This window comes from Bubalus kerabau, chromosome 11 (genome assembly GCF_029407905.1).
Source record: "Bubalus kerabau isolate K-KA32 ecotype Philippines breed swamp buffalo chromosome 11, PCC_UOA_SB_1v2, whole genome shotgun sequence".
In the NCBI taxonomy this organism is placed as follows: Eukaryota; Metazoa; Chordata; class Mammalia; order Artiodactyla; family Bovidae; genus Bubalus; species Bubalus kerabau.
In genome coordinates, this window is record NC_073634.1 from 103,515,678 (window position 1) to 103,538,768 (window position 23,091).

General features: G+C 55.3%; 1 protein-coding gene across 2 annotated transcripts in view; it reads left to right on the forward strand.

The window, feature by feature from the left end:
• HMCN2 (hemicentin 2) overlaps nucleotides 1-22,815 on the forward strand; it is a 176,156-nt gene extending 153,341 nt beyond the window's left edge. For both annotated transcript variants that reach the window (XM_055541400.1, XM_055541401.1), the window contains exons 83-98: nucleotides 912-1,046; nucleotides 2,253-2,443; nucleotides 4,001-4,082; nucleotides 7,908-8,177; nucleotides 12,143-12,292; nucleotides 14,343-14,480; nucleotides 14,595-14,716; nucleotides 15,071-15,308; nucleotides 15,442-15,504; nucleotides 15,617-15,739; nucleotides 16,398-16,532; nucleotides 17,972-18,100; nucleotides 18,644-18,961; nucleotides 20,095-20,214; nucleotides 21,013-21,139; nucleotides 21,908-22,815. In XM_055541400.1, coding sequence (XP_055397375.1) covers nucleotides 912-1,046; nucleotides 2,253-2,443; nucleotides 4,001-4,082; nucleotides 7,908-8,177; nucleotides 12,143-12,292; nucleotides 14,343-14,480; nucleotides 14,595-14,716; nucleotides 15,071-15,308; nucleotides 15,442-15,504; nucleotides 15,617-15,739; nucleotides 16,398-16,532; nucleotides 17,972-18,100; nucleotides 18,644-18,961; nucleotides 20,095-20,214; nucleotides 21,013-21,139; nucleotides 21,908-22,253 — 2,687 coding nt within the window. In that variant the 3' untranslated portion in view covers nucleotides 22,254-22,815. The remainder of the gene's footprint in view (nucleotides 1-911; nucleotides 1,047-2,252; nucleotides 2,444-4,000; nucleotides 4,083-7,907; nucleotides 8,178-12,142; nucleotides 12,293-14,342; nucleotides 14,481-14,594; nucleotides 14,717-15,070; nucleotides 15,309-15,441; nucleotides 15,505-15,616; nucleotides 15,740-16,397; nucleotides 16,533-17,971; nucleotides 18,101-18,643; nucleotides 18,962-20,094; nucleotides 20,215-21,012; nucleotides 21,140-21,907) is intronic.
• The last annotated feature ends 276 nt before the right edge of the window (nucleotides 22,816-23,091 follow it).

Consider the following 23,091-nt stretch of genomic DNA (forward strand, 5'->3'; position numbering starts at 1 on the left):
GTCTCGGCCTGCTGGGGGCGGGTGGGACAGGGACCTGGGACCCTGGGAGGTTGAGGAGGATGGGGAAGAGGGTGCCAGTTAGCCTGTGGGTTCTGGGCCTCCAGACTTGGCCCTGCGTGGGGGGAAACAGGGCAAACACACATGGCCCTACGTGACCAGTCACAGGTCAGACCCGACAAGAAGCCGCCTGCAAAAAAGACTCAACCCTGGAGACCTCCGGGCCAGGAACGGAGACCAAGCTCCAGCCCAGCCCCTCAGCAAACTCCTTTCCTGGGGGGCTCTTTCCTCCCACCTGCACCCCAGGCTCTATTTCGGGAGGCCCAAGGGTTGGATAGCATCACCGACTCATTGGACACGAACCTGGCAAACTTGGGGAGACAGTGAGGGACAGGGAGGCCTGGCATGCTTCAGTCCATGGGGTCACAGAGTCGGACATGATTTAGCAACTGAGCAACAGCAAGGTCTATCCAGGCCCCGTGGTATATAGCGTAGGTGCTCAACAAGTGTCTGTTGAATGGATGAGTTGCTAAGCACTTGCCCTTATTCCCAATGTAGGGACGTGTCTAATGATAGGGAAATCAAAGGCTGGCCATAGCACCTATCTGTATGTAAATCATGGAATCATCTCTACAAGTGTCTCATGTTAATAGGTCCCCAAAGACCTAACCTGGGCCACTCATCAAACTCAGCGTGAACTTGAAAATGAGAAAAGGCAGGTCCTCAGCCACATCCTCTAACATGGCCTGTGCCTGCCATCACCTGGTCTGACTTGCTTAGGCTTCCAGCAGGGAAAGGGACACTGCCTTCATGAAGCACCTGCTGGATACCCAGGCCTGAGTTAAGTGTTCCGGGCAGGAGGTCCCGGCACCCTGAGCCCGGAGCACCACGGGGCGTCTCTTTCTGTGCCACAGAAGGGGTGTCTGAGCAGGACGGGGGCAGCACGCTGCAGCGGGTGGCAGTCACCAGAGAGGACAGCGGGACCTACATCTGCTGGGCGGAGAACAGAGTGGGCCGCGTGCAGGCGGTCAGCTTCGTCCACGTGAAGGGTAGGGAGTGACCCCCTGGTCTTTCTCCAGACTTCTGCTGACCCAGTCTAGTGGTTTTTCTAAGAAACCAGCCTCCTAATCTCTGAATCAGTACCTCTCCACCCTGGTTGGGCTTTGGAATCTCCTGGGGGATTTCATAAAACCCCGAGGCCCAGATTTCACCTGACCAGTAAAGACGAGGCCCCAACATCAGTATTTTTTACCCTCCCCAGATGTCTTGGGCCTTCCAAGGTGGTACTGGTGGTAAAGAACCCGCCTGCCAATGCAGGTAGATCTAAGAGATGAGGGTTCAATCCCTGGGTCAGGAAGATCCCCTGCAGGAGGCCATGGCTACCCACGCCAGTATTCTTGCCTGCAGAAGCCCTTGGGCAGAGGAGCCTGATGGGCTACAGTCCATAGGGTTGTAGAGAGTCGGACACAAGTGAAGTGGCTTAGCAAGCCCAGATGCCCTGAGTGTAGGTAGAATGAGATCTGACCCATTGACCTTCAGCACTACCCTCAGCTGAACAGGGTAAGTGTGGGAGGGGGCCAGGGGCCTGGCAAACAAAGTGAGAATCTCACCAGTCTTCCAGTTGCCCCCCCACAGCCCTCCTCCCCCAGGAGCAGCCCAGTAACCCTCATGGCACCATGACCTGTAGATTCAACTTTAGGATGGGAGAATGGGGCCCAATGGACAGATTGAGCTGCCCACAGCACCAGGACTCTACTGTTGGTAGATTCAACCTCAGGAAACCAGCAAGGGTGAAAACTGGCACAGGGCAGCCAAGAGTGGTTTAAGCGTTGCGTGGAATGAGAATCGGAGACATCTTAGTGTTGCTGTGTCCGACAGAGGTGTCCTAACGATCATGTCATCTTTGTTTTCCAAAGTACCCTATGAGTATAGGGTACTGATACCATTATCAGGACACTGATACAATTTCTCCCCTCCTGTGCCTGTCTCAGGCATCACTAATCAATCATAACACTATTCCCACTCAGCTTCAAATCCTTCTCAGCACAGTGTTCCTGGCAGCCACTGCCAAGCTAGTGCACTTGACCCACGACACGGAAGTTGTTTGCTATCCCTAATGCATTGACTTTACACAGCCATGCCGAACCTGTGGGTCATTGGGGTCTGGCAGGCAGGCCTTTGGGGATGGATTCGTGGGAGGCTTAACCTAAAGGGAACCTCCTTTCTGAACCCCTGTCTGATGTCACCTGACACAGAGGCCCCTGTCCTACAAGGGGAGTCCTTTTCCTACCTGGTGGAACCCGTCGGAGGCAGCATCCGGCTGGACTGTGCGGTCCGTGGAGACCCGACGCCTGACATCTACTGGATCAAAGATGGCCTTCCGCTGCGGGGCGGCCGGCTCCGGCACCGGCTGCAGAATGGCTCACTGATCATCCGCAGGACGGAGGCAAGGCGGGGCCCGGGGCTGGGCTGGGGCCACCCAGGACAACCTCCGCTTTGTCTGATGGCCCGAGACAGTTGTTTAGTAGGTTGGCACCACCTGATACAGTCTACAAAGCACTTTCCTGCCCATACCCAGAGATTCTCCCCCGACTAACTAGGGCGACCTCCAGCCAATGACTTCACTTCTCTGCACCTCAATCACCTTATCCCTTCAATGGGGCTAATAATCATCCCACCTCATAGATGTGCAGTGAGATGACCCACGCCAGGTATCTGCGAGTGACTGGCCCCTCGGTAATGCTAATATATATAATTGACAACCACCCCGTGCAGCAGAGTAAGCAGATAAGAGTGCCCCATTTTACAGATGAAGACACTTAGGGTCAGAGAGGCCCCCGGCCAGTAAGCACCCAAGTCAAGACCCCACCCCAGGTAGCCTGATTCCTATTCCACGCTGTTTCCAAAGCCTCGAGCTCAGAGGCAGTCTCTGCTTGCTCACCTTTGCTTCTGTGTCCCAAGTCCCAGTGGCTGTGCAGAAACCCACAGTTGGGGGCTGTCATGGACTCACTTTAGAGGTCCTTGATCTCACCCATTTGGGAGCCTGTCTCAGACTGATATCAAGGCAGCTACAGTAGCAGCGACAGGGCTTCCGTGACCTGCGTATTTACATTGTGGGGCCAGGCACTGTGCCTCCACTTAGTAAGTGTGATCTCATTTGATGCTTACAATGATCCCATCATCCCCATTTTAGAGATGGGGAAACTGAGTCTCCAGAGACACGGTCATGCACTAGTAATGGGTTTAATGTGGTAAGCAGGGGAGCCAGAACCGGTCTCATCTTGGACTGACGCCCAACTCTGCACTCTTAATTGCATGCCATGCCTCCTGCTTAGAGTCCCTTGGGAGTGGCCTCCCGGATATGATCTTCTGGGTGTGGACCCTGGCCTTGGCTGCCCCTAGCTCCGTCTCATGGTGGTACTGCCCCTTGGAAGTGAATCTGAGCCAGCATTCTTCCCGAGTTGCCTCATTGCCATGGTCATGGATATCCTAGGACGAAGTCTTCCCTTTCACCAGGGCCAGGAAGTGCTGCAAACCCTCCCTCCTACCCTGGAAGTCTTGCAGCTGTGCACCCGAGGAGCCTGCGGTTCAGAAACCTGTTCTTTCTAACTCAGTGTTGCCCAAACTTTTTTTTAAAAAAAAAGGCATCCCTAATAATGCGCTGTGGTGTCATAATACTTTAATGTACGTAATTTAGAAGAGGTGGATCTCAAGCATGCTTTGGCAGCATATGGCTCCACTTAGAGCCATGAACCGCCACCACCCTTAAGCTGCAGGTATGAAAGCAGCAGGGGTTTCCTCCCTGGATTGTACAGCATAGCAGCCATGGCTGCCCTGCTGATGGAATGTGTGGGCCCCTGGCTGGTTTAGGCTCTCAGCTCCTTCCCGGTTAGGTGGGCCTTGCTCCAGGGGCCCCTTCCTGTGTCCAGCTGTCCCCAGATGCTCCCCGCCACCCTCGCCCTCCTCTCCTGAACTCCATGCCCCCTCCTGTGCCCGCCTGCAGATGGACGACGCAGGACAGTACCAGTGCCTGGCAGAGAATGAGCTGGGCGCGGTGGAGAAAGTGGTAGTCCTTGCGTTACAGAGTGAGTCTCCGGCCCACATTTCCTGGGCCCTGGGCGGGGGGCACCGGGTGACGGGGGTCCTCAGGGGGCAGCTGTGCTGAGGACAGCCTGTGGCTGTCTGATGGGACAGGAAGGCCAGTCTGAATATTTACTCAGAACACACAGTTGAAGTCCCATGAATTGTCTCTGCAACGGGGGATGGGAGTCAGAGGCTGGTGAGTCCTTAGTACCCAGCAGCCAGGCCTGGGGGAACCTGTTATGCAGAACTCAAGGGACTTCCCTGGTGGTCCGCTAGTTAAGTCTCCACGCTTCCAATGCAGGGGGTATGGGTTTGATCCCTGGCTGGGCAACGAAGATCCCACACGCTGCATGGCACAGCCAAATAAATTAAAAGTTAAAGAACTCAAAACTGTCACCAAGATGATCATGACAGATCCTACATTTGCCAAGCAGCTTATAACTAACAAAGCACCTTGTGAGCCTCAAAATAACCTTATGAATCAGTCCAAATAGGAATTTAAAAAGTTTTTATCGGAGTATAGTTGATTTACTAGTATAAGTTGTGTTAGTTTCTGCTGTACAGTAAAGTGGAACAGTCATGCATACACATATATCCACTCTTTTTTAAGATTCTTTTCCCATGTAGGTCATCCCACATAGAGTATGGAGTGCCCTTTGCTATGCAATAGGTCCCTGTTAGTTATCTATTTTACATCTAGTAGTGTGTATATGCAGAGAAGGCAATGGCACCCCACTCCAGTACTTTTGCCTAGAAAATCCCATGGACAGAGGAGTCTGGTAGGCTGCAGTCCATGGGGTGGCTAGAGTCGGACACGACTGAGCGACTTCACTTTCACTTTTCACTTTCATGCATTGGAGAAGGAAATGGCAACCCACTCCAGTGTTCTTGCCTGGAGAATCCCAGGGATGGGGAAGCCTGGTGGGCTGCCATCTATGGAGTTGCACAGAGTCGGACATGACTGAAGCGACTTAGCAGCAGCAGCAGCAGCAGTGTGTATATGTCAATCCCCATCTCTCAGTTTGCCCCTCTCCCCAACTCTGGAATGAAATAATGCCATTTGCAGCATGAATGGACCTAGAGCTTGTCATAGTGAATGAAGTAAATTAGACAAAGACAATACCATATGGTATTGCTTATATGTGGAATCAGAAAAATATGGTACAAATGAATGTATTTACAAAACAGAAATAAATAGGGATTTTTAATGAAACTCTTGTGTGAAGATTAACACACAAGGAGGAGGGCACATGTTGCAGGAGCACAGCTCAGTGAATGTTCATCACACAATCCAGAACCAGAGCAGTATCAGCTCCCAGACCCTCCCCCCATCACGCCACCTTCTGGCCTCTCCCCGCCTCCCAGGGGAATCACAGTCCAGAGCTTTGCCTTTTAAAAAAATATAGCTTTATTGACACACAATTTATATGCCGTAAAATCCACCCATTCACATTAAAAACGCCCCACCCTTGAAAAAGAAGGAAGCTCTGTCACCTGCTATGGCATGGGCGAACCTGGAGGACGTTAAGTTAAATGAGCCGGTCACAAAGAGACAGATACTATGTAATTCTAATTGTATGAGATCCCTAGAGTAATCAGATTCATAGAAACGGGTAGTAAGACGGTGGGGGCCAAGGGCTGGGTGCGGGAAATGTGGATTTAGTGTTTCATGGATACAGAGTTTCGGTTTGGCAAGGTGAAAAAGTTCTGGGGGTGAACGGTGGGGACAGTTGCAGGAAATGCGAATACACTCAACACGACTGAACTGTGTCCTTAGCGATGAGCAAGATGGTAAATTTTATGTTATATGGTTTTTACACAATTTTTTCCTGTCCTCACTGCGTGGCATGTGGGATCCTAGCTCCCTGACCAGGGATCGAACCCACACCACACTGGAGGCATGGAGTCTTAACCACTGGACCTCCAGGGAAGTCCCCACAGGTTTTCAAGTGAGAAAATTCACACGCGGGAGCGGAATTGCCGTGCTGGCTGCGGGAGACTACACGTGGCTCCCGAAGATGCGGCCACATCCTAGTCTCCAGGACCTGTGATTCTTATTTTTTTAATTTACTTTTTATTTTATATTGGAATATAGTTGATTGATAGTGCTATGTTCATTTCAGATGTATAGCAAAGTGATTCAGTTATACATATACATGTATCTCTTCTTGGTTGGATCCTTTTCCCATGTAATATTATCTTACTTGGAAAAAGAATCTTTGCAGATGCAATTAAGTTAAGGATCTTGAGATAAGGAGGTTGTCTTGAATCATCTTGGTGAGCTCTGAATGCTAGCAAGTGTTCTTGTAAGAGAGAAGCAAAGGGGCATTAGAGAGACACACACACACACACACACACACACACACAGGGAGGAAGCAAGAGGAGGGAATAAGATGTTAAGATGGAGGTAGATGGTGCAGTGATTCAGCCACGGGATTCAAGCCACTGATTGCCAGAAGCCCCCCGAAAGCTGTAAGAGGCAAGGAACAGCTCCTCACATGGAGCCCTGAAATGATTAACCTGGGACTCCTGGCCTCCAGAACTGTGTGAGAACAAATTTTTGCTGTTTTAAACCATCCAGTCTGTGGCCATTCGTTTCAGCAGCCACGGGAAACAAATACGCTGGCAAATGGTTTCCGTGGTGATGACACACTTTCTCCCCGCAGGTGAGAGTTCGGCTGGGCCTCACCAGCACTGGGCATTCTCCATCCTTTTCATTCTAGCCACTCTAGGGGGTCCGCAGTAGTGAGTAGACAGGAATGATTATCTTCAGAGGTTAAACCTGAGGATCAGGGTGTGACTCGTGAGAACCACTCACCTGTGGGTGAGAGAGTCCACGCCTGCCGTGGACCCTGGTGTCAAGCAGAGGCACTTCTAGCAGATGGCAGGGCTTCACTGGAAACAAGCTCAATGTCCTCTAATAGGGAGCCGGTTCAGCAAATTGTAACCTGCCCGCACAGGAACACCAAGTGGTCACTAAAGACGCATATTGAACACCAGGAAAGGTCCTTATGATCTGTTATAGAATTAAGAAAGAAGAAAGAGAAAGAAGGGCGATCTGAGCACGTTGTCATCAGGAAACACTCAAGAAGGAAACACTGTGAAACGAATTGGAGTGGGAGGGTGCTTTGCCTCCGTTTTTTCTAGTCTATATGAATGAATACCAGCCACTTGAATACCAGGCACACCTTGTTTTATTGTGCTCCACTTTATTGCACGTTGCCAATACTGCATTCTTTACAAACTGAAGGCTTGTGGCAGCCCTGCGTTGAGCAAGTCTGCTGGCACCACTTCCCCAATATCATTGGCTCACTTAGTATCTCTGTGTCACATTATGATAATTCTCGAACTAGTTCAAACTCTCCCACCAAAAAGATTGTGACTCACTGCAGGCTCAGATGATGCTCAGCATTTTTAGTCATCAATTATTTTGAAATTAAGATATATAGATTGTACTTTTTGGCATAATGCTATCACACACTTAATAGACTACAGTATGTAGTGTAAATGTACTTTTTTTCCTTCTCCTTTTTTTTTTTTTTTTTTTTTGTCCACACCACATGGAATGCGGGGTCTTAAATTCTCTGACCAAGGATCAAACCCGTGCCCCCTGCAGTGGAAGTGTGGAGTCTTAACCACTGAACCGCCAGGAAATTCCCTAAACATACTTTCTGTATGCACTAGGAAACCAAAGGTTCACGTGATTTGTTTTATTGTGATCCTTGCTTTGTTGCCATGGTCTAGAACTGAACCTTCAATATCTGCGTGCTCAGCCTGTGTGCAAAAATACTGAAATGTTCCTGAAAGCTGTCCTGGGCCTCCCACAGGTGCCCCAGTGTTCCAGGTGAAGCCCCAGGATGTGACAGTGAGATCTGGGGATTCCGTGGCCCTGCGGTGCCAGGCCTCTGGAGAGCCGGTGCCCACGGTGGAGTGGCTGCGAGCGGGCCAGCCCATGCGGGCCAGCCAGCGGCTCCAGACCCTGCCGGATGGGAGCCTGTGGCTGGAGCGAGTGGAGGCCGGAGATGCGGGCCCATATGAGTGCGTCGCTCACAACCTCCTGGGCTCTGCCACGGCCCAGGCGTTCCTGGTCGTGAGAGGTATGGGGCACCCCTGCCCAGGTCTTCATGGATGGGGGTGGGATCCCTTGCCCGATGGGGATCTGTGTGTTGCTTGGGGGGCTCCTGGATCAATATCCTGTCAGCTCCCTGACTCTTCTCTTTGCCTGGAGTCACAGACTTAGAATGAACCAGCTCAGAGGGCCTTAAGTGGTCATCTTGTCTACCCTACCCTTTACACTTGGAGAAACTGAGGCTCTGAAATGCTGGGTGTTTGCCGCTCCTCTTGGATCCTAGCCCTTCCAGCTTAACTGGCACTCACTGGTGTGCTTTGATTGGACACAAAGGATTGAGCATGTGCGCGCTCAGTTGCTTCAGTTGTATCTTGTGATCCTATGGACTGTAGCCCACCAGGCTTCTCTGTCCATGGGGATTCTCCAGGCAAGAATACTGGAGTGGGTTGCCATGCCCTCTTCCAGGGGATTCTTCCCGACCCGGTGATCGAACCTGCGTCCGCCTGCATCTCCTGTATTGCCAGGCGGGTTCTTTACCCATTGAGCCACCTGGAAAGCCCCTTTGGGCACACATGATCCTATAATGTGGCAGAGTAAAGCAAGGGTGTCCATGGTGCCCACCTTGGGGGTTGTGGTGAAGTCTGTGAATTAGAGTTGCCCCGAGCTCTGCCCGGCCGTGGTAGGTGGTCAGTAATGGATGCTACCTCCTGCTGTAACTAAACCCTGACATCTCAGGTCTCCTCAGTCAGCTTATGTTTCCTTTGGGTCAGATAAAACTTTAAAATTTGGTAAAGGACTATGCTGAGAAACTGCACTAAAATGATTGCATAAAGGAAAGTCACAAAATATATTCTTTCTGTGCATCTGTAGGAAATACTCCAGATTTGTGGCTCTGTAGCTCTGTCCCTGTCCATGGCAGACATCACTAATCTATCACCACCCACGACATCAGATTCCTTCTCCACAGAGCACTTCTCCATGCAGCATCTCCGCACTGACTTGATTGGGAACCTCCGCACTGACTTGATTGGGAATCGACACTTGGCCACTTGAAAACCCACTCAAAACCCACTGCCAACCAACGGTGGGACTCTTTCTGGCCTTTTTGGTCTCCTCATCTCCTGCAGGCAGGGATGGAACACAGACACATGCAGTTCTGAAAACCCAGTGGTTCTCTGACACCCGGCCACAGATGCTGTCTCTAGAGCAACTGCAGGTCTGAGCAGACCATCCCTTTATTTCAGTTCTTACCCTGTCCTGTTGAAAAGCTCCCACCCCAACCACAGAGCTCTTCACATGGCCTCTGGGTTAGTTTCCTGAATGTGCCATAACAAAATAGCACAAACTGGGCGGCCTGAAGCAACAGAAATGTATGATCTCGCAGGAGGGTGGAAATCTAAGATCACGGTGTCAGCATGGTTGGTTGCTTCTAAAGTCTGTAACAGAGAATCTGTCCAGCCCTCTCCTCTAGCTTCTGGTAGTTTGCTGTTAGTCTTGATTTTGATTTTGATTTTTTGGCCACACCACATGGCATGCAGTATCTTATTCCTTGACCAGGGATCAAACCCAAGACCCCCACAAAGGAAGTGCAGTTTTATCCACTGGACCACCAGAGAAGTCCCTGGTGACAGTCTGTAGACTCCCTTGGTTATAGAAGCATTGCTTCGGTCTCTGCCTCCATGATCACATGGCATTCCTCCTGTGCTCATATCTGTCTTAAAATTCTCCTTTATATAAGGATCCCAGTCATATCAGATTCAGAGAAGGCAATGGCACCCCACTCCAGTACTCTTGCCTGGAAAATCCCATGGACGGAGGAGCCTGGTAGGCTGCAGTCCCTGGGGTCACAAAGAGTCGGACACGACTGATCAACTTCACTTTCACTTTTCACTTTCATGCATTGGAGAAGGAAATGGCAACCCACTCCAGTGTTCTTGACTGGAGAATCCCAGGGACGGGGGAGCCGGGTGGGCTGCTGTCTACGGAGTCGCACAGAGTTGGACACGACTGAAGCGACTTAGCAGCAGCAGCAGCAGCAGCAGCAGCATATCAGATTAGGGCCCACTTTCCTGACCTCATGTTAACTTGGTTACCTCTGTACAGACCCTATCTTCAAATAAGGTCACACGCTCAGGTACTGAGGATTAGGACTTCAACACATCCTTTTAGGAGGACACAGTTCAATCCATAACAGCTTCCTTACTTTTTTAATGGAAACAACTAATTTTTATTATTATATTAACTCATATATGTTAACCGTAGAAGGGCCAGAAATTTTTTTTTAAATCCATGAAGATAAAAATAGTGATCAGTTATCTCTGATAATTCAGTTATCAGAAATAGCTCAGGTAATTATTAGGGGTGTATATTTGTACCCTTTTCTCTGAATGTAAAGATATACATTTTTTTTCTTTTTACAAATGTGTTCAAATGTACAAGTTGTGTTTACAAACTGCCATCTTTCTTACTCTATTACAGACAATATTCCGTGACAGTAAGCCTAGTCCACACCTGTGATGGTTTCATATCATTTCATAGGAACATTTTTATTTTTAATAGAAAACAATTTTTTTGGCTGCACCACACGGCACTGAGATCGTCCTTGATCAGGGATTGAACCCATGCTGCCTGAGTTGGGAGTGCTGAGTCTTAACCCCAGGACCACCAGGGAAGTCCCATAGGAACATTTTTGAAAACATAATTGCTGTTGGCTTCATTAAACAAGCAACAGGTTTTTCTTTTCCAGTTTCCCCTTTGAAAACCATCCTGTAGTGCATATCTCTGTGTGCTGGCCTGAATATTTCTATAGGATACACTCCTTCAGGCGACATTGCTAGGTAAAAGATGTCCACAGGCTTTGAGGCCCACTGCCCCTCTCCAGGATGGGGGGAGCATCCTGGCCTTGTGGGGGACACAAGCTGCTGAGTCACCCCGCATCTAAGGAAGTTGACAGTGGCTTGTCATCCCTGGCCTCCAGTTTCTGTCCCCTTCTACAGCTGCCAGGGCCAAAGTGCTGCCGTTTTACCTGCTGCTCCCAATTCCTTCCTTGCCCCCTTATTACAAGGCCATGGTTAGGTTCATGGCCTTTCCCTATTCCCCCGATAAACCCCAGAGCTGCGGATATTGACAGGAGACATCCCAGATGGGCATCAAATCTCATCAAACCCCAGCAGGCAATGGCACTGCTTCCTGGAATCCAAAATCAACCAGCCCCCTGATTTACCCACTTAGGATCTTGGCAGTTGAGTGTTTTATGTTATTTTTTCGACAGATCATTGGCAATTTCTTGTTAATTTCCCCTGAGGGCTGGTGAGTGGCGAGTCAGACTGGCTTCTGTTCTCTTGCCCCCTGGAATGCCATCTGTCCAGACGAGACAGCTGGCCCATTAGGCAGAGGAAGCACCCCCCTGTGCCCATACCATCCATTTGATTAGTGTTCAACAGCGTCTGCCAGCAGACTGCCTGGCGGCTGCTAGAAACCCAGCCCACCCCAGCGGGGCCAGCGGCAGGGTGGCTGGAGCCAGGACTACACTGATGGAATGGGAGGTGTTCAGGTGGTGGCATCTAGTTCCTGGCTCGGTGCCCTGCCTCTCCACCCTGGCTCCTCCGGTGTGCCAGCCGCCACCCCCCATCACCTGGCATTTTAGAACCCAACAGGTATGTGGCACATCTGTGGTCCCACCTCCTCATTTTATAGAGGAACCAACTCCAGTGTGGCATGGGAGCCTGACTTGCCCAGCTTTTCAAGAAGGTGTTGGAATGAGAAGCTGGCACCATCTCTGCAAGGGCTTCCTCTTAAATGCCCCCCGTCTCTCTCGAAGCCAGGATCCCCTACGTGTTGAATTCATCACCCACGAGCTGTGTGTCCTTGAGCAAGTTCCTGCCTCTCTCTGAGCCTCAGTTTACTCCTTCAGGAAAATGGACAACAGCACCTGGGTAGCCTTGAGGGCACAGAGGTGGATAGTGTCCCTCTTGTTCTCTTCCTTCCTCACAGGAGATCCCCGGGGGAGCCGGGGCAGCATGATCGGGGTGATCAACGGCCAGAAATTTGGTGCAGCCGTCCTCAACACCAGCGTGCAACAGGAGGCACGTTCCGGGGTCACCACCATCCGCAGCAGCATCAGCCACATCCCCACAAGTGTGGGTAAGTGGGGGCCAGAAGACCCTCTGACTCCAGCTGAATCCAAACCAAAGTGGGTGGAGTTGCAGACTACTTCATTCCCACCCCACAGACCCCAACCAAACAAAATAACTGCATTTAAAATCAGCCCGAGGGGGACTTGCCTGGTGGCCCAGTGGCTAACACTCTACGCCCCCAATGCAGGGGGCCAGGGTTCGATCCCTGGTCAGGGAACTAGACCCTGGATGCTGCAACTAAGACCTGGAGCAGCCAGATACATTTTTTTAAAAAATCAGCCTGACAGAGTGTGAAATGACCAGGTTTATATGAATGGCACCCCACTCCAATACTCTTGCCTGGAAAATCCCATGGACGGAGGAGCCTGGTGTGCTGCAGTCCCTGGGGTCACAAAGAGTCGGACACGACTGATCAACTTCACTTTCACTTTTCACTTTCATGCATTAGAGAAGGAAATGGCAACCCACTCCAGTGTTCTTGCCTGGAGAATCCCAGGGACGGGGGAGCCTGGTAGGCTACTGTCTATGGGGTCACACAGAGTCAGACACGACTGAAGTGACTTAGCATAGCATAGCATAGCATATGAATGCAAGGTCAGATCGTGACTTTTTTCCCCCATTGATTGCCGTGGGAGGTTTTCTCCACTGTTAAGGCAAGAGCTGCCAGGGAAGCCAAGGGATCATCAGTAAAGAGTAAGGGATTCAGGATGGCGGGGACAGACATGGGGAACGTAGAGAATAAAATGATCTAAAAGGCCTGGAGAGTCAAGAAATGTCCACTTTCAAGCAGATTCATAAAATAGTGTGTTCTAAGCAAATGGGCTTCCCAGGTAGTGCTAGTGTGAAGACCCCACCTTCCAATGCAGGAGATGTAAGAGACACAGGTTCTAGCCCTGGGCCGGGAAGATCCCCTGGAGGAGGGCATGGCAACCCACTCCAGTATTCTTGCCCGGGAAATCCCACAGACAGGGGAGGCTGGCAGGTTACAGTCCATAGGGTCACAAAGAGTGGGACATGACTAAAGCAAGTTAGCACACATGCACGCAGATGGAATGTTCTGGAGAGACATTATAAACGCTGCTGTAACAGACCCTACCATCTCACCCAACCCAGGGGTTCCTACATCCCCTCATGGGGGTCCAGAGCAGGGAGAGGTTCGTGCTGAAAGGGGTTTTGCTACAAGCAGCCCCTCCAGCACTGCCCTTGACCACAGACTGTGTCAGCCCTGGCTGGGGGGAATGGGGCGGAGCTGCAGGGGGTCACTCCAGGCTGCTTGCTGTCGGTAGAGAGCGAGTGAGACACTGTCCAGATGCAGCTGCTTTTCTTCCAGCTGCAGGAGCAGGAGCCGTGGAGAAGCCTCTGGCTCCAGGCCAGGCGCTCAGGCTCTGTTTAGTGGAAGCAGAGACAAAGAGGCCAAGAAGGTTCTGCTCCCAGGCATGGGGGACCAGCTAGCTCCCGTGAACATCAGCCCTCTTGTGCCTCTTCTGAGCCAGCAGTTTGGCCAAGAAGCTGGACCATCCCTGGCCCTAAGCCAGCAGGGTTCCCCCTTCCCTCAGTCCCAGATCTCATCTGCTCCAAGCAGAGGCTGAGCTTCATAAGAGATCTGTGAATCCTTGTCCAGGACTTTTTTTTTTTTTGGCTCCTTTTTCCAAGTCAGTGGTTTAGAAAAATCCTGTGTCTCCCAGGCTCTTATGGAAGGTGTCTACAAGTTAGGAGACTTGGTTAATTTTCAACTTGGTCCAGCATGTATACAGTGATGGTCTATACTGTTCTGGGCTCTGTGGTGACCCAGTAGCCCTCAGTATTTATTGAATTCAGTTGAATACTAAATGGACTTCTCTGCATAAATATATTTTGCTAATTTTCACAATTAGTCCATGAAGTAGATATTGTCTTCACCGCTTCCCAGGTTCTGGCCCAGGTAATCACAAGGCTGGGCCCGAGCAGTGGGGGGAAGGGACCAATCTCTCCTACTGGGGCAATAGGGAGCCACAGAGAGACCTTGAGCGGGAGAGCAGCTGCCCTTAGGATCCGGCCTGTGTGTCCACCCTGTCCAGGACCTCTGATGCGGGTGCTCGTGGTCACCATCGCCCCCATCTACTGGGCCCTGGCCGGAGAGAGTGGAGACGCCCTGAACGGCCACTCCCTGACGGGTGGCAGCTTCCAGCAGGAGTCGCATGTGGAATTTGCCACAGGTAAGCGGGGGGCTGGGCGGGGGTGGTCTTCCCCGAGGTGGGCCAGGTGGGGGTCTGAGCCCTGGGCCTCTCCCCCACGGTGACTCCAGCCTTGGGGGGTTGGGTGGGTTGCAGGGGAGCTGCTCACTATGAGCCAGGTGGCCCGGGGCCTGGATACCAACGGCCTGCTGCTCCTCGATGTGGTGGTCAATGGCATCGTCCCCGAGAGCCTAGCGGATGCAGATCTGCAAGTGCAGGTTGTAGGGGGGAGCGGGGCGAGCCCTGGGTGTGCAGGTGGGGTGGGCGAGAGAGAGTGGGAGGTCCTGTCCCTATGCCCCTCAGCCCCGCCACTGTCACCTGCAAGCAGCCAAGCCCACTTTCCTTCCTGGACCCCCAGCAGGGGCTGGGCCTGGCCTGGCTGGACTTAGGGGAGGACCAGCCCCCCAGTGGGAAGATGCTCTGGGTCCAGCTTCCCCGAGAGCCCGAGGGAGCCCAGCTGGTTGGAAGCAGAGCTGAAAGGCCCATGCCCCCCAGTCGGGGACTGGGGGTCCCTCACCCCTTGGAAGTTGGTACCCTGATGTCCTTGTCCCCCCACCCCCCACCCTGCCCAGGACTTCCAGGAGCGGTATGTGCAGACGGGGCCCGGCCGGCTCTTCGTGGGCTCCACGCAGAGCTTCCTGCAGGACAGCCTCCGCTCGTTCCTACGCTGCAACCACAGCATCCGGTACAGCGCGGCCCAGGGCCCCCAGCCCCAGCTGGTGCAGCACCTGCGGGCCTCCGCTATCAGCTCGGCCTTCGACCCCGAGGCCCAGGCCCTGCGCTTCCAGCTCTCCACGGCCCTGCAAGCTGGTGAGGCCCTGTCCGTCTCCCCAGCTCCCACGGCCCCAGCCAGGGCCCCCAGATGAGCCTGGGCCGTCTCTCGCCAGGCCCCTTGGGCCCTGGGGCCCGCGTGAACTCAGGGCCTGTCCCCTTTGCCTTGCAGAAGAGAATGAGGTTGGCTGCCCGGAGGGCTTTGAGCTGGACACCCAGGGAGAGTTCTGTGTGGGTGAGCACCCTCCCCGCCCCGGCACGGACGAGGGAGGCCTCCTGGCCTAGGAGGGGCGAGCTGGCGGGAGGGTCTGGGAGCACGGACTGCCAGACCAATCCCCTCCCCGCAGACAGGGACGAGTGCTCCGACAGCCCCCGGCCCTGCTCCCACTCCTGCCACAATGCACCTGGCCGCTTCTCCTGCTCCTGCCCGGTTGGCTTCGCCCTGGCCAGGGACGAAAGGACCTGCAGAGGTGAGCAGCCCCCAGGGGGAAGAGGCTCGCTGGGGACCTGGCCCAGATGTGCACAGGGAGATTCCGGGCTTGGACCCTGGGCCAGGGGGCATACCCCTCAGGGAACGTGAGCTGAGGGGTTCCAATGCCCTGTTGTCACAGAGAACTTGCTCTTTTGAGGGCCTCGGAGCAGGGAGGCTCAAGTACTTGGGGGTGAGGGAGCTCCTCAAAGATATACATGCCCTGAGAAGCCTTCCCGGCCCTCAGCGGGCATTTCCGGTCAACTGGAAGTGAGCTGGCACCCACCTGTCCCCTCTTGTTCTACTTGCCCTGCTCTTATCGAAGTTGCTGGACGACAAAGCTGACCGTGAGCCGTGGTCTAGACACTGATGCCCCGCCTGTGTCTTCTATCCCACCAGTGGGGCCTGGCACTGCCAGGTGTCTGCTTTGGGGCACCCAAAGGTCGCTGTCTGCAGCCTCACTTCAGACACCCCAGGCCAAGGCCCAGGGCTCCTCGGGGTGGGCTCTGTGCTCCCAGGGGTGTTGAGATGATGGCCAGTGCTAGGGGAAGGGGTGGGGACCCTCGTGCCAGGGGCGTCTGGGCCCAGGGGGACAAAGCCTGTGTGGGTGGGCTGGGCCTGGGGACAAGTGTTCATGCGCCCCCCTCCCCCGCCCCCAGATGTGGACGAGTGTGCGTGGGAGGCCGACCTCTGCCAAGAGGATCAGCGCTGCGTGAACCTGCTGGGGTCTTACCACTGCCTACCCGACTGCAGGCCCGGCTTCCGGGTGGCCGCTGATGGAGCCAGTTGTGAAGGTGATCAGGCCGGGGGCTGAACTGTCCTGCTGCTGGGAGCCCAGTGGTTGCCAGGGCGCAGCAGAGGGCCTGTCGTGTGTCACTGGGACGCTGGGCCTTCAGGGAAGCTGGAGCCCAGGGAGGCTGGGGAGGAAGCCTGAGCTGGGCACAGGAGATCCGCGTACCCCTGGCATGTACCCTTCTCCATTCTGGGCCCCAGGTTTGTCATCTGTCTGCCTGACGAAGAGGGGGCAGGTCAGGGATGGCAAACACAGGCTACCTCTGCTACCCTCTCCCCTCATGGGTCGTGGTCCAGCCTCTGCATCCTTAACACAGCTTCTCCAGCTTCAGTGACTATTGCAGCTGCCCTGCGAGATGAAACCGAGGTGCCAGCCCTGGAGATGTGGCTTCTAGGGTCCTTCCTGCCCTAGCATTCTAGGCTCTCACGATGCTGGGTCCTTGGGCTTCCCTGGTGGCTCAGACGGTAAAAGCATCTGCCTGCAATGCTGGAGACCCAGGTTCAGTCCCTGGGTCAGGAAGATCCCCTGGAGAAGGAAATGGCAACCCACTCCAGTACTCTTGCCTAGAAAATGGGGCCTACAGTCCATGGGGCCGCAGAGTCAGACACGACTGAACGACTTCACTTTCTTTCTTTCTGTTCCTCCGAGAGAGGCCATCAGTGAGTGGGGAGAGTGTGGTCAGTTTGGACTCAGAAGAGGCAGTCACTCCATTTCGGTGACTGTTCGTAGGACTCCTCTGCCTCCTGTCTTCTTCCTGCACTCCCTTCCTTCTTTCTCACCATATTTTGAGCTCTGCCCATACACCAGGGTCCTAAACCCTTCACATGCACGAGCCAGTTTTCTCCCCGTGACTCCATGAAAGAGTCCTGTCGTGACCCCTTTTTACAGATGAGGAAACTAAGGCTCAGGGAGGGGATGTTCCTGACTCAAGGATCAAGAGACATGGCAGAGTTCAGTCCAAACTTGGGGCTCTGCCTCCAAAAGTGTTAAGCCACTCAGTCGTGTCTGACTCTTTATGACCCCCATGGACTGTAGCCGGCCCGCCAGGCAATGGGATTTCCCAGGTGAAAATACTGGAGTGGGTTGCCATTGCTTTCTCCAGGGGATCTTCCCCACCCAGGGATGGAACCTGGGTCTCCTGCATTGCAGGCAGATTCTTCACTGATGGAGCCACCAGGGAAGCCCCATGCCTCCAAAGCCCACCTTTTAAGCCCCTTCCTTCCTTTAAACCCAGACCCTTCTTACCCTCCAAACCTAGTATAATTAAACGTAGTGGTTGCAAAGGCTGGCGTTCCACCTGCTGGCACTGAAGTTGAAGAAGGAGACAGGGATGAGGCCCAGGTGCTGAGAGGCGTGATGTGTCCAGGGGGAGGGGCTCTGGGCTCAGCAACCTTCCCCGCTGCCCCCCAACCCGGCCCACCCTTGCTCCTGCCTTTCCAGATGTGGACGAGTGTCTGGAGCAGACAGATGAGTGTCACTACAACCAGATTTGTGAGAACATCCCAGGCGGGCACCGCTGCGGCTGCCCCAGGGGCTACCGGGTGCAGGGCCCTGGCCTGCCCTGCCTAGGTACGGAGAGCCACCCCCTCGCTGAGACCCTGGTCAGCACCCCCAGCTCACAGGCAGGAAGCCATCATAACAGGGATAACACTTGAGTTCAGTGAATAGAAATAGGAGCCAAAACCAACTGTGTGCCCAGCACATGCCTGATCTGTGCTTCGCCTGCTGTTTTCCACCCCCTGCCCAGCAAGGTCACCTTCTCTGGGGGCCTAGGACGGGGAGGAGGGTGGTGAGAGGTGAGTGGGTCTCAGAGAAGCTTTGCCAAGAATGAGCCTGGAGGCCAAAAGGAGGAGTGTTGAGGGACCCGTTGAGGGACCGTGGGGTCTGGGGCTCGGGGCTGGGGGAGATGGGAACCTCTCGGAGCACTATATCCTGGAAGGGGAGAGGAGGCTGGGGGTGCGGAGAGGGAGGGCTTGGTGGCAGGCTGGTGTGCAGGGGGCGAGGCAGCTGGATTCTGGGAAAGGCTGGAGGGCAAGAGAGATGGCCAGAGCCAGGCAGAGCAGCACAACCCTGAGCCGCCTGGGCGCCCGGCCTGGCCCTGCTCCCCTCCAGATATCAACGAGTGCCTGCAGCTGCCCGGGCCCTGCGCCTACCAGTGCCACAACCTCCAGGGTGGCTACCGCTGCCTGTGCCCGCCGGGCCAGACTCTCCTCCGCGACGGCAAGAATTGCACCCCACTGGAGCGCAGTGGACCAAACATGACCACCGTCAGCCACCGGGACCCCCTGGTGGCCTGGCTTCAGGCCCGTAGCCCCAAGCCCAGAGGGTCCTACCACGCCTGGGTCTCCCTCCGACCGGGCCACAGAGCCCTGAGCATGGGCCGGGCCTGGTGCCCGCCCGGCTTCATCCGGCAGAACGGCGTCTGCACGGGTAAGACTGAACCCCGTGGGACACACCCCGCTGTGCTGTCTCAGGCCCCCGGGCTGGGCGTGTGGGCACCACGCCCATGTTCAGAAACCCAGGGTGCAGGCAAATAGGATGGCGATGCAGGCAGATGGCTGCCTCACTACATGGTTTCTTAGAACCCCGGCTGTGCCAGTGGGCAGGGGGCTTCCAAAGTGGGTGGAGCGTTTTCCAAACCGTTGACTTCAGGACTTCTTTACCCCTTGTGGCTCAGCTGGTAAAGAATCTGCCTGCAATATAGGAGACCTGGGTTCGACCCCTGGGTTGGGAAGATCCCCTGGAGAAGGGAAAGGCTACCCACTCCAGTATTCCAGCCTGGAGAATTTCTATACAGTCCATGGAGTCGCAAAGAGTCAGACATGATTGAGTGACTTTCACGTTCGCATTACCCAGAGGGAAGGCAAGTTGTTCCCAGGAACCCACTTGGAGGAACTCTCCTCTGGTGCGCAGAGGTGAAGCAGTCAGGGAGGGAAGAAGAATGGTCCAGGTTGACCTGAGAAGGTCAACAGGGCCTGGGGAGTGCTATAGTCATGCGGGTCGAGGGCCCTTGTGTGGAGGCAGGCTGGCGCTGGGCTGCAGACAGGGGAAGGGGAAGGTAGCTTGGAAGGCAGGTGTATTTCAGCATCACTGCCTGGACAGAACCGTCTGTCCTGGGAGCACTATCTGCCCCCGACACCCACCCCATGGCTTGGTGCACATGGAGCCCAGGGACTCTCCCAACCTCCCCATCCAGGGTTGGGTGGGGCATGAAAGTGAAGTCGCTTAGTCATGTCCGACTCTTTGCAACCCCATGGACTGTAGCCTTCCAGGCTCCTCCGTCCATGGAACTTTCCAGGCAAGAATACTGGAGTAGGTTGCCATTTCCTTCTCTAGGAGATCTTCTGGACCCAGGGACTGAACCTGGGTCTCCTGCACTGTAGGCGGACGCTTTACTGTCTGGGCCACCAGGGAAGGGGCATGGCAGGGAAAAATCCCTGGTGCCTAAGCAAGGGATCTCCCTGGCTTGTCCCGAGCCTGGCGGTGGGCAGGCGTGCGGCCACCTGGGCATTTGTGACTCAGTGTTTCTCTGCCCGCACCCCCCTACCCCACCCCGGGGCCAGACCTGGACGAGTGCCGCGTGAGAAACCTGTGCCAACACGCCTGCCGAAACACAGAGGGCAGCTACCAGTGCCTCTGCCCCGCAGGCTACCGCCTCCTCCCCAGCGGGAAGAACTGCCAGGGTGAGCAGGAAGGGGCGTCTCTCACCCAGTCTGCTCTCTCCAGTCCCCTCTCAACCATCTCCTGTGACGGAGGGGCAGGGAGGGGGTACATGCTGCGCCGCCCCCCCCAGGCGGCCAGAGCCAGAGCAGCACCCACAATCCCAGCAGGAGCTAAGAAATTGTTGTGGACAGGCTCTGAACACAGCTGGGCGTGTGTCCCTGGACAACTCGCTTCACCTCTCTGTGTCTCGGCCTCCTGGCGAGGTGGGGCTCACACGGCCCCTCCAATAAATGTCTGGATGAGGAGGGTGGCCGCAGAGCCCATGCTCAGCAAGGCAGCGGCTGCTGGGAGTAGAAGGGAAGCCCTCTAAGGCCCAGGCCAGCACATTTCCCCTAAGGTGCTCTGCAGCGGGTCAAGCTGCTGCTTCTAGTCTTCATACCTCACTCTACCGTGGGGGTCACCGAATGGCCTCTGAGAGGGTGGGGCTCCCACGGGGATGGGGGGCAGAGAAGGATCACTGGCCGTGGCCTCTCGGGGTCCTAAGGCAGTCGTCTCCCTCAGCCTCTCTACACCAGCTCCAGGCTCAGTGGTCCCCAGAGTGCCCACCTGGGGAGAAGGGGAGGTGCCAGGAGCCTGCCAGCTGGGCTGTCACAGTGTCAGCTGGGGACTGGGCAAGGGGCTGCCCACCTTGCTGTCCTCTGAGGGCATCGCTCTCCCACCTAACCTGCCCCTCCCCTCCAAGCCTCCCTGGCTCCTGCCTTGGGCTCTTTCCCCTTTGCCCCATGTCTTCACCCTGCTCTCCTCACCTGCCTGCCCAGACATCAACGAGTGTGAGGAGGACGGCATCGAGTGCGGGCCCAGCCAGATGTGCTTCAATACCCGTGGCAGCTACCAGTGTGTGGACACGCCGTGTCCCGCCACCTACCGGCAGGGCTCCAGCCCCGGGTAAGGGCTGAGCTGGTTGGGGGTTGGGGGGTGGGGGCGGATGGTCTGCCAAGAGCTGGGCAGCGGGACACTCTGGCTCCTGGAGAGCCCGACTCCTCCTTCTCCAGGAAGGCCGTGTCTCGGGCCAGAGGCCCTCGAAGGGCCAGAGGGTCAACCCTGCCAGAACTCCTGGGCGGGGCTCCTGAGCTCAAGGGCAACATGCCATCAAGGAAAGCACTTTTCCTGCAGCTATTTGGGATGTGAACTCACTTGAACGGTTATCGTTTCCTGCACAGCGCTGCCTCCGCTAAGCACGGAGCGCAGGGAGAGGCCAGAGCCGGGAGAGAACTGGGAGGCAGGGGTGCTGGGGGATGGACACACAGGGACACATGGGAACACGTGAGTCCATTCAGGAAAGCGGACACAGGAACACATGCGCAGGCGCATAAACTCCACCCAGAACCACAGGCAGAACTGAGCTACAAGAGAAACCCCCCTTACCCCGCTGCAAATCCAAAGCCAGTTCTGGGGTTCCGGAGTGCCTAGAGGGCTTATCACTGATGGGGGACCTGTTCGGGTGGGAAAGGGCAGGTCTCTGGCTTCCTGAGGCCTCAGTTTGCTGCTCTCTAAAATGGGCTGACAGTGACGCTTGTAGAGGCATGGGGCGCGCGAGGTGTTGGTCCGGCAGCTCACAGCTGAACTGCGGGAGTTGGGGGTGGAGTCTGCTTTATGCGGGCGGCCGGGCACGCGGATGGCAACCCGGAGTCGGTCCGTCTGTCTGTCCCGCAGGACGTGCTTCCGGCGCTGCTCACAGGACTGCAGTTCGGGCGGCCCCTCCACGCTGCAGTACAAGCTGCTGCCGCTGCCCCTGGGCGTCCGCGCCCTCCACGACGTGGCCCGCCTGGCCGCCTTCTCCGAGGCCGGCATCCCCGCCAACCGCACGGAGCTCAGCGTGCTCGAGCCCGACCCGCGCAGCCCCTTCGCGCTGCGCCCGCTGCGCGCCGGACATGGCGCCGTCTACACCCGCCGCGCGCTCACCCGCGCCGGCCTCTACCGGCTCACCGTGCGCGCCGCAGCGCCGCGCCACCAGAGCGTCTTCGTCCTGCTCATCGCCGTGTCCCCCTACCCCTACTGAGGGCCGCGGGCAGGGGCAGCGACCTCCGGGGATGGGGGCCAGAGAGGACTGGACCCCGCCCCCGCTTCCCCGTCACCCAGGTGGTGCCCTTGCCCATGCCACCAGCCGTGGCAAGCGACGTCATCTTCTGTCCCCGTGCGTCAGCGAGACCTTCAGCAAACACGCCTCGGCGCGGCAGCCTTGACCCCAGGACAGCGAGAATCCGAGCTCGCCTAGCTTCCTTTGCCGTGGGGGTGGAGCCCAGCAGGCAGGTGACAGACGCTGTCCTTAGGTGGTGAAGACAGCAGGCAGGCTTGGGTAAATGAAGCCTGATGGGCTTCTGCGGGCTCTCCGCAAGCCCCAGGGGACCCCGGGCCGGGACACAGCGCCCTGAGACGCTTGAGGGGAGCGGGGGCCGCAGCTGCATTGTCATCCTGAACCGGGTGTGTGTATGGAAACCATAAAAACGTCTGTGTTTACCACTTTGGTTTCTTTCTCCAGTTATTTTGCTTTGGTAAGGAGGGGCTTTGGGAGGGAGACCACCACCCTTTAGGTCCTGGTGGTTCAGTCCCCTGGTGAGATGGGGCTAACACGGCCCTCCCCGTCAATGGAGCCCAGGCTCCTTACGGATAGGGTGGCCCTGGCACCTTTCTGGGCGCAGTGTCCTCAGCCAAAAATATGAAAATATGAGAGTGCCCACAACCCAGGGCTGTGGGGATAATTAAATGAAGAAGGAGATGTATCACACAGACAGCAGCTATCCCTGGTAGTGAAGAGTAATTCTTAATTAAAAATAATTGCTAATTGTATTTGAGGAATGGAATATTTCCTGCCATATCAGTAAACAAGGATGTCAAAG